At 37.1% G+C, this 11946-nt stretch overlaps 1 protein-coding gene across 1 annotated transcript; it reads left to right on the top strand.

Moving 5' to 3' along the window:
* The first annotated feature begins 3155 nt into the window (after positions 1-3155).
* On the top strand, positions 3156-11946 carry LOC112147087 (tissue factor). The gene is made up of 7 exons (XM_024273213.1): positions 3156-3296; positions 3866-3977; positions 5845-5934; positions 6742-6845; positions 7317-7495; positions 10640-10805; positions 11571-11946. The coding sequence occupies exons 1-7, from the start codon at positions 3218-3220 to the stop codon at positions 11711-11713; spliced, it is 873 nt and encodes a 290-aa protein (XP_024128981.1). The 5' UTR covers positions 3156-3217; the 3' UTR covers positions 11714-11946.

Raw genomic sequence — 11946 nt, 5'->3', positions numbered from 1 at the left:
TTTTTTTTTTAATGATGTTCTTTTTGGCTGCTCCCACTAGTGAGCATAGGATGTAAATAAAGTGTCCCACTGTGGGGATAGCAGGGTTTTTCAGTGTGGGAAAAAATATTTCTTGAACTCTTGTGTCTCACTCAGGGATTATCCACTTTCCAAATGGATTTCATGTTTTACTTGGAATAAAAAAAAGGTCTGGAGGGATAAGTAACTTATTTTCAGCAAGAACTCTAACGATTTTTGTATTTCAATCTGTTTTTTTACATTTATCCATGTTTTCATCTTTGTGTTCTTTTGGCTTATGGGGGTCTTTCACAGTGGACATGCTCCCTAGCACCTCCATCAAGGAGTTCTCATAAATGGCTCCTCTGGCGGTCTGGTATGCAGGCAGAGTTCCCACAGTTTGCAACTCCATCAGATCTCCCTCAAGAGATTCCAGATGTTTGTTACAGAAGTATTTGGAGATTTCTAAATCAACGATGAGGATTCTTTGATTCCGCTGTGATGACTCTCTGTTTGTCTTCTTCAGCCTTGCATTCCTTGGCTTCGTTCCCCGAACTTCCATCCCAGGAGACTTTAAGGGCAGATGGCAAGTAAAGTTCCCAAAGGCCGATGTCCAAAAGCCCTCGACAATGTTTCTTTTTCCCCTTTCCAAATGTTTTTCAGCACATAAAAACTCATTCACTTTTTCAGTGATTTCAGTAATCGTGGTATCAAAACGTTCAGCTCGTTCAGGACATTCCTGCTTGTATTATTTGTATTCAAAAACTTCATAGTTTTTGAAATATTGAACAAAATATGCCCCACAGGAGATGATTGAGAAAGTCTTCAAATTTCAAAATTTTAAGTAGATTAGCAACAAGCCTTTAAATATATTCATGGACGATGTTTTAATCTTTTACAGTAATTAAAAAAAATGGAGTTTAGCCAACCTAATATTTTAGCAACATGCTAATGTTTTTGGCTACTTTGTTATCTGCTGCGGTTTTTATAGGCTAATTTAGAGTTTAGCTAATATTTTAGCAACATGCTAACGTTTAGGGCTAATTTGCTATCTACTGGGGTTTTTATAGGCTAATTTAGAGTTTAGCTAAGATTTTAGCCTTTTGCCTAACAACTTCTTATTTTGGTAGATGTGATTCTATATTTCTCATGACGTTTTATATTTTACAGTTTGGTGTTTGAATGCTTACACTTTAGGTTTGTGAACTCTTAAAATGAGTTCAAAAGGGGGTGTAGAAAATATTGTGCATTCTCCTGATTTTCATATTGCAGAACAGATTGTGTGTTTCTCCTGATGTTCATATATTATCAGCTGAGATTCAAAGCGGTCCACTTTACCATAAGCACCAAGGTCAGTACCCTGCAGAAGGAAGTGGGAGCTGCCCAAATCCAAAACGTGTGAACCCACCTTGCAATACCTTATAAGTACACCTGAACTTCCGCCTGAATCATGATTGGATATGCAAATGCCTGAAATGCTTATGTCATCTGTCAATAAAACCAGCCTGTTGCTTCCGGACGACAGGATTTTGAAGCACAGAGTTGTGCAGAATCTAATCTTCCCGCGGCAAAGGTGAAACATACAAACGGGGTTTGTCTGGATATCACCCTAATCTGAACAGCGTTCCTTTCTCCAGTCCCGCCAGAAAGAGAACTAGGAGTTCTGCTTTCTACAAATCTCACTTCTACTTTAGCAACAGGCACATGTTTTTGACTAATTTAGCTTACTGGAGAATTTTTTTTAGTTTATCTAGTACTTAGGCAACAAGCTAGCTTTTTTGTCTAATTTGGGATATACTAAGATTTTGGGGGCTAATTTGGAGTTTAGCTAGAAGCAACTCACTAAATATGTTTGCACAATTGGCATGTCTTAGGGATTTTTATGCTTTACCACAAAATTTTCAGAAATTTTGGTCAACTTCAGTGCTCTTTCAATAGTTCTTTAATGACATATTCAGTCTTTTAGCAAATTTAACATTTTGCAAATAGCTTTTGCATCTCAGCAAATCCCTTCAACAATTAAAGTAAATTGTGTCGCCATTTCTTACAAAAAGCTTCAGAATATTCAGTGACTACTTTCAGCAAAAAGCATTCTCACTAGCATTATTGCAGGTAATGCAACTTTTTTAGTTATTTTTTATTTTTATTTATCTTTGTGTTTGCATGCTGATTTTCACTTTAACATTAATTCTTACATTGACATTCCACTATTAAATACTTTCCTGGCATGATGGTTGCAGCTAAAACAAAGGAGGAGCTAAATTGTGCTGGTAAATAAACTAAAATGAAAAGCAAAAGTGATGTCCAGGACAAGACAGGACAAGCAGTGAAGATGCTTTGATATGTCTTTAAGCAGAAACGACTAAACATCTCGACTGACTGAATGAAATCAAAGCCTGTCTTGTCACATGGAGTTGGTTGAAAACCCAAAATATAAAGCACATTTTTCTAGCCTTTATGAGTGTGTTTTTTCATCTGGAATGTGTGTCTGTGTTAGTTGGCAAATAATTTGCTATTGTTGCGCTTGCTGATACCTCCACAAGTCCTAATCTTGTGAAGATTAATCTGAATCTGAAAAAAATGAAGTTATGTGAACTTTCTTTTAGTTTTCTGTAGACAGAATAGTCTTTATTTTTTTTTATTATTGCAAAGAAAACACATTTATTTTTGTTATTTTATCATAAAACACTCAAACTTTTAATAAAGTGAGGCTTTATGCTAAAATATTCTCTTTTTTGCCAGCAAAAACTCTTTCCTAGCAACGCAGAAATCCGTCTAAAGCTTGAACTGGGTCACTAGACAAGATCAGCTGGTTGTCATAGCAACAGGGGCTTCCACAGCGTGCTTGTCAAAACATCTCGAGCTCTCCTTTGCCATCCCACAAGGAGAAATAGTTTAAAAGTCACTTTGAATGTGAGACTTTAGCTCAAAAGTGTATGTCAGCCTGAGGATATTTGTGGTGTTGGAGAATGCCTCGGTATAAAGGGTGGGAGGGGAGGACCCCCCCCATATGTGGGCAGACATGTGGGAAGGATCAGGCAGCGAGGCGAAGCCGAACCCTGAATGGTCCCCCTGCCTCTTCCCCCTCCCTTTCACTCACAAACAGCTCCCACTCTCACAGTCCTGCTGAAAGAAAAAAACAAAAAAGGTTTCAGCTGCCGGAACAGAACGAAGGAGAGACGTCTGAGGTTGGAGATCTGCGGCTACAGAGCTTCATGAGATGAGATCCATCATGGCATCTGTGGAAACTCTGCTCTGGGTTGGAGTCTGGATGTCTGCTTTCAGCATCACCACTGCAGGTAAAACCATGGAATGACAGACAATGAGATGCCTTGTTTTCAGGTTCCAAATCCACATAGATCTAGATCCAGCAGATAGAAAATAGACATTTAGTGAACTCTATGCTATTATACAGACAAATGGAGGAATCCAAACTCCAAACTAAAGATCAGCTTTAGTGCGACTGGTTCAGCTGTGAGGGCAAACGGGGATGAATCACGTTATTCTAGCATTGCTCAATCTTGATGCATTCCTTCTTCCTGGCATTTGGCAACATTTGCTGAAACTCATGAGCAAAAACTGTTTCAAAATGCGTTTCTAAACAGATGAAACACAAAGAAATCTCAATTGAAGATCTGAAAATTTGACCCCAAATTGCCTATATTTGTTTCCTTTACTTCTTCTACAAATTGCTAAAGTCTGACTATGATTAGAGCTCATCTATGAGTAAGAGGAGGCTGTTTCACCGACACATGCTTCATATTAGGGTGTGTTGCTTCATTCATTGTCTCAGTAAAAAGGAAATCATTACTGGAAGATTATTCACATATTGGTCATCACAGTGATTCTGTGTAATGTCACTCCACAGATGACTCTGCTCCCAAACCAGAGAATGTGAGGTGGATGTCTCTGGACTTTACCACAATTCTCACATGGACAGCCCAACCATCAAGCCACAGCTTCACTGTCCAATACGCTATGTGAGTTTACCCATACATTTCACTAGACTATTTTTTTTTTTAGCTTTTCTCTAAATTGTGTTAGACTTGAGGAATAATTCAATTTGAAAGCCTTTCTTGGAGAACTGTACAACAATGTTAACTTATCTGCATTAATTCAGTGAATTTAAGGGAGTTTGACTTGTTGGACAGCTTCTTAATGCCCACAACCAACCCAGAGCTGCACATTCCCACTTCACCTTTTTGACAGCATAAACATATAAGTTCCTTTCAAAATAAGATACATCCTGTGTCAAATATTTACCTAAATCAAAAAGGCTAGAAATTCAGGTCAAATATGCCATTTTCTACCATTGTGACCCCTTCTCTCCTTTATATACATATATCCCTATATGTTGGTGATGATTTCATTTTTTTTTTAATTTGGACGTGTAGATGCAATTCTATTCTTTAATAACTTTGTCTCTGAACACCGACTACTAGACACTGTTTTGCAGCAGAAGATATGTACTTTAAGCTTACTCTAAAAATAAACCACAAACAAATAAAAAACCCTAATATTTTTTCAAGTTATTATAATTTTTGTTCAAAGCCAAAGAGCCACAATGGAGAAATAAAAAACATCTGCATGTGGCTCCAGCCCTCAGGTTACTCTGTTCCCTGATGAAAAAGATATTTAAAAGCATGATAATTGAAAAATTTAAAACAAACCATGAATGTAAAAACAAGTACAGGCCATTTATCAGCCTCACACTATGTACAAAGCAGCAGATTTAGATCCTGATAGCTTTGCAGCTAGTATTGCTGCACATGAAGGAGAACAGACCTTGAGAAGTGAAGCAGGAGCCCCAATGATGCTGGTTGCTCTACGTGTGAAACAGTGCTGCTGCTAAACTTCCTCCAGACAACACAGACGGATCCGATAAGGATTTCTGCTGGCAGTTAGGTGTGTTTTTTTTTAAAGTTTGTAAAAAAAGTGGAGGAGTTTTTGATATTTTTTTATGTCTACTGTGAAATTTGTGCGAAAGGTCTCGCTATTAGTGAAGTGTGGAGCCTCAGACTTATCAAATGTGTAAAAAAAGAATAAAAATGTGCATAAATTAAAAAAAAAATAAATAAAAGTAATTTTACTTTAGCTTTTCCCCTAATACATACCATTGACCCTGTTTTTCTGACCCCACTAACGTTAACTGAGGGTTTTGAGGGGTTAGCTAGCTAGCAGTGAGAGTGTAAACAAAGGGATGATGGGAAATTGGAGCTTTTTATTACTCCATGCCACTTGTCCCGTGGGATTTCAAATATTTTTTTCCCATCATATTTCATGATAAACCTGAAACTGTACAAAAAAAAAAAATCAAATCCGAGTGGAAAATTTGTTCTTTTTTTGCTGGAAGACAAAACACAAATGCAAAATCCACCCCCAAAAAACAATGAAAAACCATGTCAAAACAATGGGTCGAGAATTGAAATTCAACAATGATCCAAAAATTTCAGAAGAAGACAGACAATATAAATAGAGGGACAACACCAACAAGGACTTGGTCAGGAATATAATATTAGTTTTTATGTTATAGGCATTTGTACAAGCGTTTAGAAGCTTGATGCATGACAAAAGCTGAGAGGATCGGATGCTGGTTAAAGGTTAGCAGAAGATCTTAAAAATGGAAACATTCAGATAAATCTAAGAAATAATTATTTTTTTTACTTAAAAGTCTGTGTTTGTGGGAATTTTCTTTTATATCAATTTCAAACATCTGTTGAAAAAAAATGCTTATTTTGTGTGTTTACAGTAAAAAAAAATCTTATTTGTAAAATATATGATCCAAAGTTATCTTTTATATATATATGAACTTTGCTCTGTACAGCTGATGTTTTGCTTTTTCTTCAGAGATAACAGTGACTGGACTGAGAGTCAAGACTGCATCAGAATACCAGAAACAAAATGTGATCTGACTGAACATCTCAAATATTATGACAGGTAACAACGCGTATACTTTTTAAGTATTGCTCTTTCTTGGTATTTCTTTAAGTCCTGTTTTTTCTGTTGATTCTTAATTCTAAATGCAGCATATAAAACACTTCTGGCATCTCCTACAAATAGCCCAAATAGCTCAGGAAAAGTCCTTCTGAACATGTTCAGAAACAAAGCTGAAGCTAGTCTTTAATTTTGAAGCTTCATACATGTCTGTTAAGCAGATAAACAAAGGAATTTTTTATTTTTTATTTTTGTTATTATTTTTTTACAAAATCAGTCTTAACTTGAAGCTGTTAACTTTTAGAATTCTAAATCTGGTTTTGAAAACTAAAAGACAAATGCAAACCAGCATAGCTCTGAAAGGACACGGACACCATTTTAATTCAATTTTATTTATATAACCCAATATCACAAAAGAATTGCCCTATTGTTCAGTGAAGATCAATGTTAAAAACGGTTTTTTTCTGCAACAATTGAAACATTCTCTTAGACTGTTAATCCTCAAAGTAAATAAATGGGAAAAGTTTCTAAAAATAGCTACAGACTTTCTTCAGAGCAAAGAAGTTTTTCTTATCTTATTAAACTCTGTAAGATGTCAAACCTGCTCAGTTCTCACAAATATCTGTGCTTTGAATTTAGTTAATCTAAGAAGTTATGCTTAAATTAATGACATTTTAACTTTATTTAATTTGTGATATAAAAACAGATTTTCACAAATAAAAAATGCAGTTTTGGAACGTAAATTTTAATGACCAATAAATATAATTTTTCTTCTTTATTGTTGAATGTTTTGATTTCCTCTTTTAACAGGTCCTTTAGTGCTGATATTCAGACAGAACATCCAGATGTGTTGGACTACGACGTGGAGAATTTACCTCACACCTATTCCCCGCCGTTTAACCCCTACAGAGACAGTAAGACATCGATTTAAAACCACTTTGTCAGAAGTTTTTTTTTTCAAAACAGTCTTTTTTAATGCTACAAGTAAAACAATAAATAAATACAAAATCCCTTTATATATGCATGGTATTACTAAAAATAAGGCAGAAACACATTTAGATGGAAATAAGTAGGAAAAGAAGCGAATAAATTGACTTTAAATCCCAGTTTCCACACTTATCAGAAACATTTATATTAAGAGATGGTTGTGGGTTTTTACTTAACACAAGCTCTGAATTCTTGGTGCTGATTCTTAGTACCAGGGAAACAACCATCAACTGCAGCGATGCTTATAGTTGTTCTGTCACATTCCTGGGATTTCATTCCCTATTTGTCTCGTGTCCGACAAAACTTTAAACAGTAATAGAGATAATCTTCACATCTCTCTTTTTTGTCTTTACCCTCATTGCTTGGTTTCATTTGGCGCGTGTGTTCGACCTCTGCAGGTAACATCAGTGCTGCTGAGTTCTCCGTGAAGCAGCTGAATGAAACCACGGTCCTCGTGAACATCACCGATCCGCTGACGGCCATCCACAAAAAAAACAAGCAGCTCACCATCAGAGACATCTTCCAAAATGATCTCCAGTACAAGATCAGCTATTACAAGTCTCAAAGCACCAGAAAGGTACAGTAACTCAAATTCTGATCATTCAAAAACCCCATCATCTTTTAATCTTTTGGAAAAGCATTCCCAGTGGTCCTTAAAGTCCCCCATGACAATGTTTTACATTAAAAAAAAAACGTTCCCAGTAGCGTTTTAATAATGATTATGACGTTTTTCAAATGCAATTTTTTTTGTCTTCTCCTGATTTGCAATAATTGAAATAAAGAAATACTCAGTAATGCAAGTTTGGACTTCATTTTCCTAATATATGTCCTTCATAATCAGAAAACTTCCACAAAAACATCATATTAGCAGTCTTCTGGGCCTAATTATCTATGATCTTAAACTAGTTCAGACGTGTGAACTAACTACCAGAAACCCACATCCTTTACAACAAATAGTCTTCTCTTATCAGACTTGAAAACAGCATTGAAATCCGTTATAGTCAGACATTTCAGCAAACACTAACCCTTCTCCAGTTCATTCCTTTCCGCCTCTGAGACATATTTTTTTACACCTTTTTTATCTTCTGCAACGGTGTGACTCAGAGGTGAATCCGGGTGGAGCGAGTGCACTGAAGATGAGACGGTTGAAACATTTACAGACAGACGATGTTTGATGATCTGTGCAGTAAAGTTTTCTCTTGATTTCTTATCATTTTCAAAATAAAAAACAGGGTTTTAACGGCAAAAGGTGTTTATTTAGCATCAATGTTAACCTCTAAGTTTAAAGAGTTCAGAATTGAGAAAAAGCATTTTGAACAGTAAACGTATCAATTGTGCGTCCTTTTTTGTGCGTTGCTGTTTTGCATCACACATAAGAGAAATCAACATAAAAACAAAACTTATAATCCTGCCTTGCTGCTTATCTATGGTTCAATTCCTTTAAAAGTTTGTCTCCAGAGTTGAAAAGTTCTCTCTGTTCATGCGTGGGTTTTCAGTCTTGATCCTCCTGGTTCCTCCCGTTGTCCAATAACAGGTTTTTTTGATTAATAAGTAACTCTGAAACATACTTGACCCTTAGGAGGAACTGTACAGTAACTGTGTGAGTGAAAGTGGCTCTCTGTTCATCGGTCGCCCTGTGATGAGCTGGTGACCCGTCCAAGGTGTTTCTCTGCTTTGCCTGGGACCATGCACAGAATAACTGCAATTATAGAAACTGAAATGATAAAAAAATCATGGTTTGTCCCCAGATTTTTAGTTTAAAAGTGAAGGTCTTACAGTTCTTCTTGAAAATCTTAAGTTTATTAAAAGAGTAGAAACAAAAGGGGACAGATGGAGGCTGCAACTGTATCTGGAATATAAGACACTGCCTAATTCTAACCCTCCTGTGTTTTGTGTTTTCACTTCACCTCAGAGTGATGCCCCCATGGTTCCACTAGAGCTCAGTACTTATGAATGGGTACACGGGGGAGAGGATTTTCTGTTCCCAGTAGGAGGTCACTTTGATGCAACTAAAGTGGTTGCAAAGATGGATTTAAACTTTAGTATTTTTTTTTCTTGATTACACTGAGCTGTTTTATTTTGCCATGCTATGGATCTCTTCCAAGAACATCCCTTATTTCCAAATTATTTTATTATTCAGCACCATCGTTCAGGTTGTCTTGAACTCAAAAAACAAACAAAATAAAAGATCAAGTTTAATTCAAGATTTGACATGTTAGTAAATGAGTCCATATGGATCATCGATATAAGGCCAAGATATTACACTGTGTATTTCACTAATTCCATTTATTATGAATGGATGGCCCTTTGTTTCTGTGGATAGTTTTATATTGGAGGTGTGAAGGTTCACCTGAACGCTGGTAAACCCAAAAGATGAAGCCTGGTCTTCTTGCTTCACTTATGCATTTCCATCGGAGTGAATACTAGTAGAAGTATGTACACACTGTCAGCAATCCAAGGAGCAAACACAAATCTGAGGCAATAAATGATATCAACTCTACACTTCACGAGTAAGAAAAGCTGTACCCCAAAAACTTAGTAAAAAAGAAGCAAACTACCATACTATAGTAACCACATAACTCCATCAGATTCTGAAGGAGTACAGCGACTCGCGTCGCTTCGTTCGTGGTAACGTTGAAAACTTACATTATGTTACAAACTTTGTGTTTAAGTGTCACTGGCAATGACTCAGGTTAAATTTCACTCAGACCATCAAATGCTATTTACAATACTACATACAAAACATGATTGCCGAAAAACAATCTTGAGAAATTGAACGGCGACGTGTGAACACAAGATCTTTGAAATCAGGATCATGAAATGTGAATTTATGTGTTTCTGTTCATAGGAAGTGTCAGCCTGAACATGGCAGAGGGTGGTGTGAATGCAGCTTCAGAGGGATTCTGTTTAAGGCGCTGATTTTTCCAGGCTTTGGTCTTTTTCAGTTCAAGAAACACAAACTACATCGCTGTGAAAGTATTTGCTTTTCCCACCCATTTGAGCCAAGTCCAAAGGACTATCCAGTCCTGACATGACCAATAGATGTCATACAAAATATTCAGTCTGGCCTCTTTAATGATCTTGAAATGATGTAAATGAGAGATTGGAAAGAAACCTCCAACAGAACCCGACTATAGGGAGACTGGTTTGGGTAAGGGAAGACAGAAAAATACAAACAGAAACAAATAAAAAGAGCCAAAAAAAAAAAAAAATCTGTCATAGACAAAAAAATAAAGTTAGTAAATATTAACATGACTTCATGAGAATTGAGTAGACAGAAAAAATGGAAGTTCTTGAAAAAACACTAATGTCATCAAAGACCAACACCCAATGGCTGAGGGCTACAGCAGTGAATGAAAAGGCTTGTCTCATGTCCATTAGAACAGTGGTCCCCAACCACTGCTCGATCAGAGTGTTTTAGAAAAGTATGTGGACCAGTAACACACATCCTTCACCCGTGCGGGTATTCATGGATTCCTCTGGTTCCTAACTCCCGTAAACAATTGTACCTTTCTTTTTTCCGGGTCTATTTGTACAATCTGGGGCTCGATAGTTATCAAATCAAACATGGTTAAAATAAAAGTTTAAAATAAAAACAAATCAGAAGACCTTTAGTAAATATTATGAATCTAATTTATGGTTCATAACTGAGTTATTATTGTCTTTTGACCAGAAAGGAGAGTTGATCAAGTGACTGTTGTGTGTTGATCATTCCCAACAGAGAGACATCGAATCGCTCACCAGCACGGCGGAGATTTCAGGCCTGGATCCAGGCCAGAGTTACTGCTTCATGGTGGCAGCCTACATCCCGTCCAGAGCCAAACCCAATCAGAACGGAGCCTCCAGCTTGGAGCAGTGCACAGAGGGAGGCGGGGGCATCCTGCAAGGTGTGCACACTGATCGCGCCGTGCATCTGAAACTGCTGCAGAATATTGCAATAAACCAGGAAAACCAAACACATTTCACACAAGTAGCAAAGATCTATTAGGGTATTTCAGAAAATATGGTCCAGTATGTTTGAAGAAGTGCTCAATTTTCTATTCTTTATGTTTTAGGTTTAAGTTCCACTCCAATTTTATGCTGTTTTAGGGAAAAAAAAAAAAAAAAAAACCTTTGCTGTTTTCTGGAACATAGCTTCTGCAGAGCGGCGGTAGTTGATCAGAATTCACCTCTGAGTTGTGAGCGGACTGTTACTGCGGAGTGAGCCCGCCCTCATTTTCCATCATCACTTTGTTTACATGTTCTCCCTCTAGCTTACAGCCCCTCACAACCCCAACCTAACATTATAGGTGCAACAGAAATGGCGAGCTATATTGGAGCTATCCATCCGTACAGTTTTGATTCAGATACCACCTCGGATGTGGATCTATTCGTCTACAAGTGGATGATCAGAATGGAGCGGAGCAGGGAACATGCGGTCTGCAGATTGTAGATTTTGCATTACAACTTCAACTCTTTTGGAAAATGCATTTTTTTATTTTCTTCTCATTCACAACAATTTGAAAAAATTAATACTTAGAAATGCCATTTTAATCTGAATTTTCTTTCTAAATGTCCTTCATCATTAAAAAAGATGAAAAAAAAACAACCAAAAACACCATTTTTATTGGAGTCTTGAAGTCTTTGACTAAAATTCCCCCTTTCTCTTTTAGAACTGAGCGCCGGAGCCTGGGTCGGAGTGATCTTCCTCGTCGTCATCCTCATCATCATCCTTGTCACAGTGATCACTCTGTGCTGCAGAAAGACCAACAGAAACAAATCTCTACAGTCGACTCAGTTATCTGCACCTGTTTAGGGTGTGCTGGTTATGGCTCGTATTCTAGCACCAGAGACGGCCCTTTCACTGTTTCCCTGCTCCCCTTGTGCTTCAGGAAAAACAGATCAGTGATGCTTTGAGATTCAGGCCTCAATTAGAGGCTTAGCATCACCTCCCTCACTGTCTGCTTAAGTTATCTTTTTGTCCTTGTAGACTTTTTTTTAACTGTTTGTACAATAATGTGCTGAAATAAATCTGGAAATATCCACTGA

This window comes from Oryzias melastigma, linkage group LG17, assembly GCF_002922805.2.
Source record: "Oryzias melastigma strain HK-1 linkage group LG17, ASM292280v2, whole genome shotgun sequence".
Lineage (NCBI taxonomy): Eukaryota > Metazoa > Chordata > Actinopteri > Beloniformes > Adrianichthyidae > Oryzias > Oryzias melastigma.
This window is presented reverse-complemented; position numbering and strand designations above follow the sequence as displayed.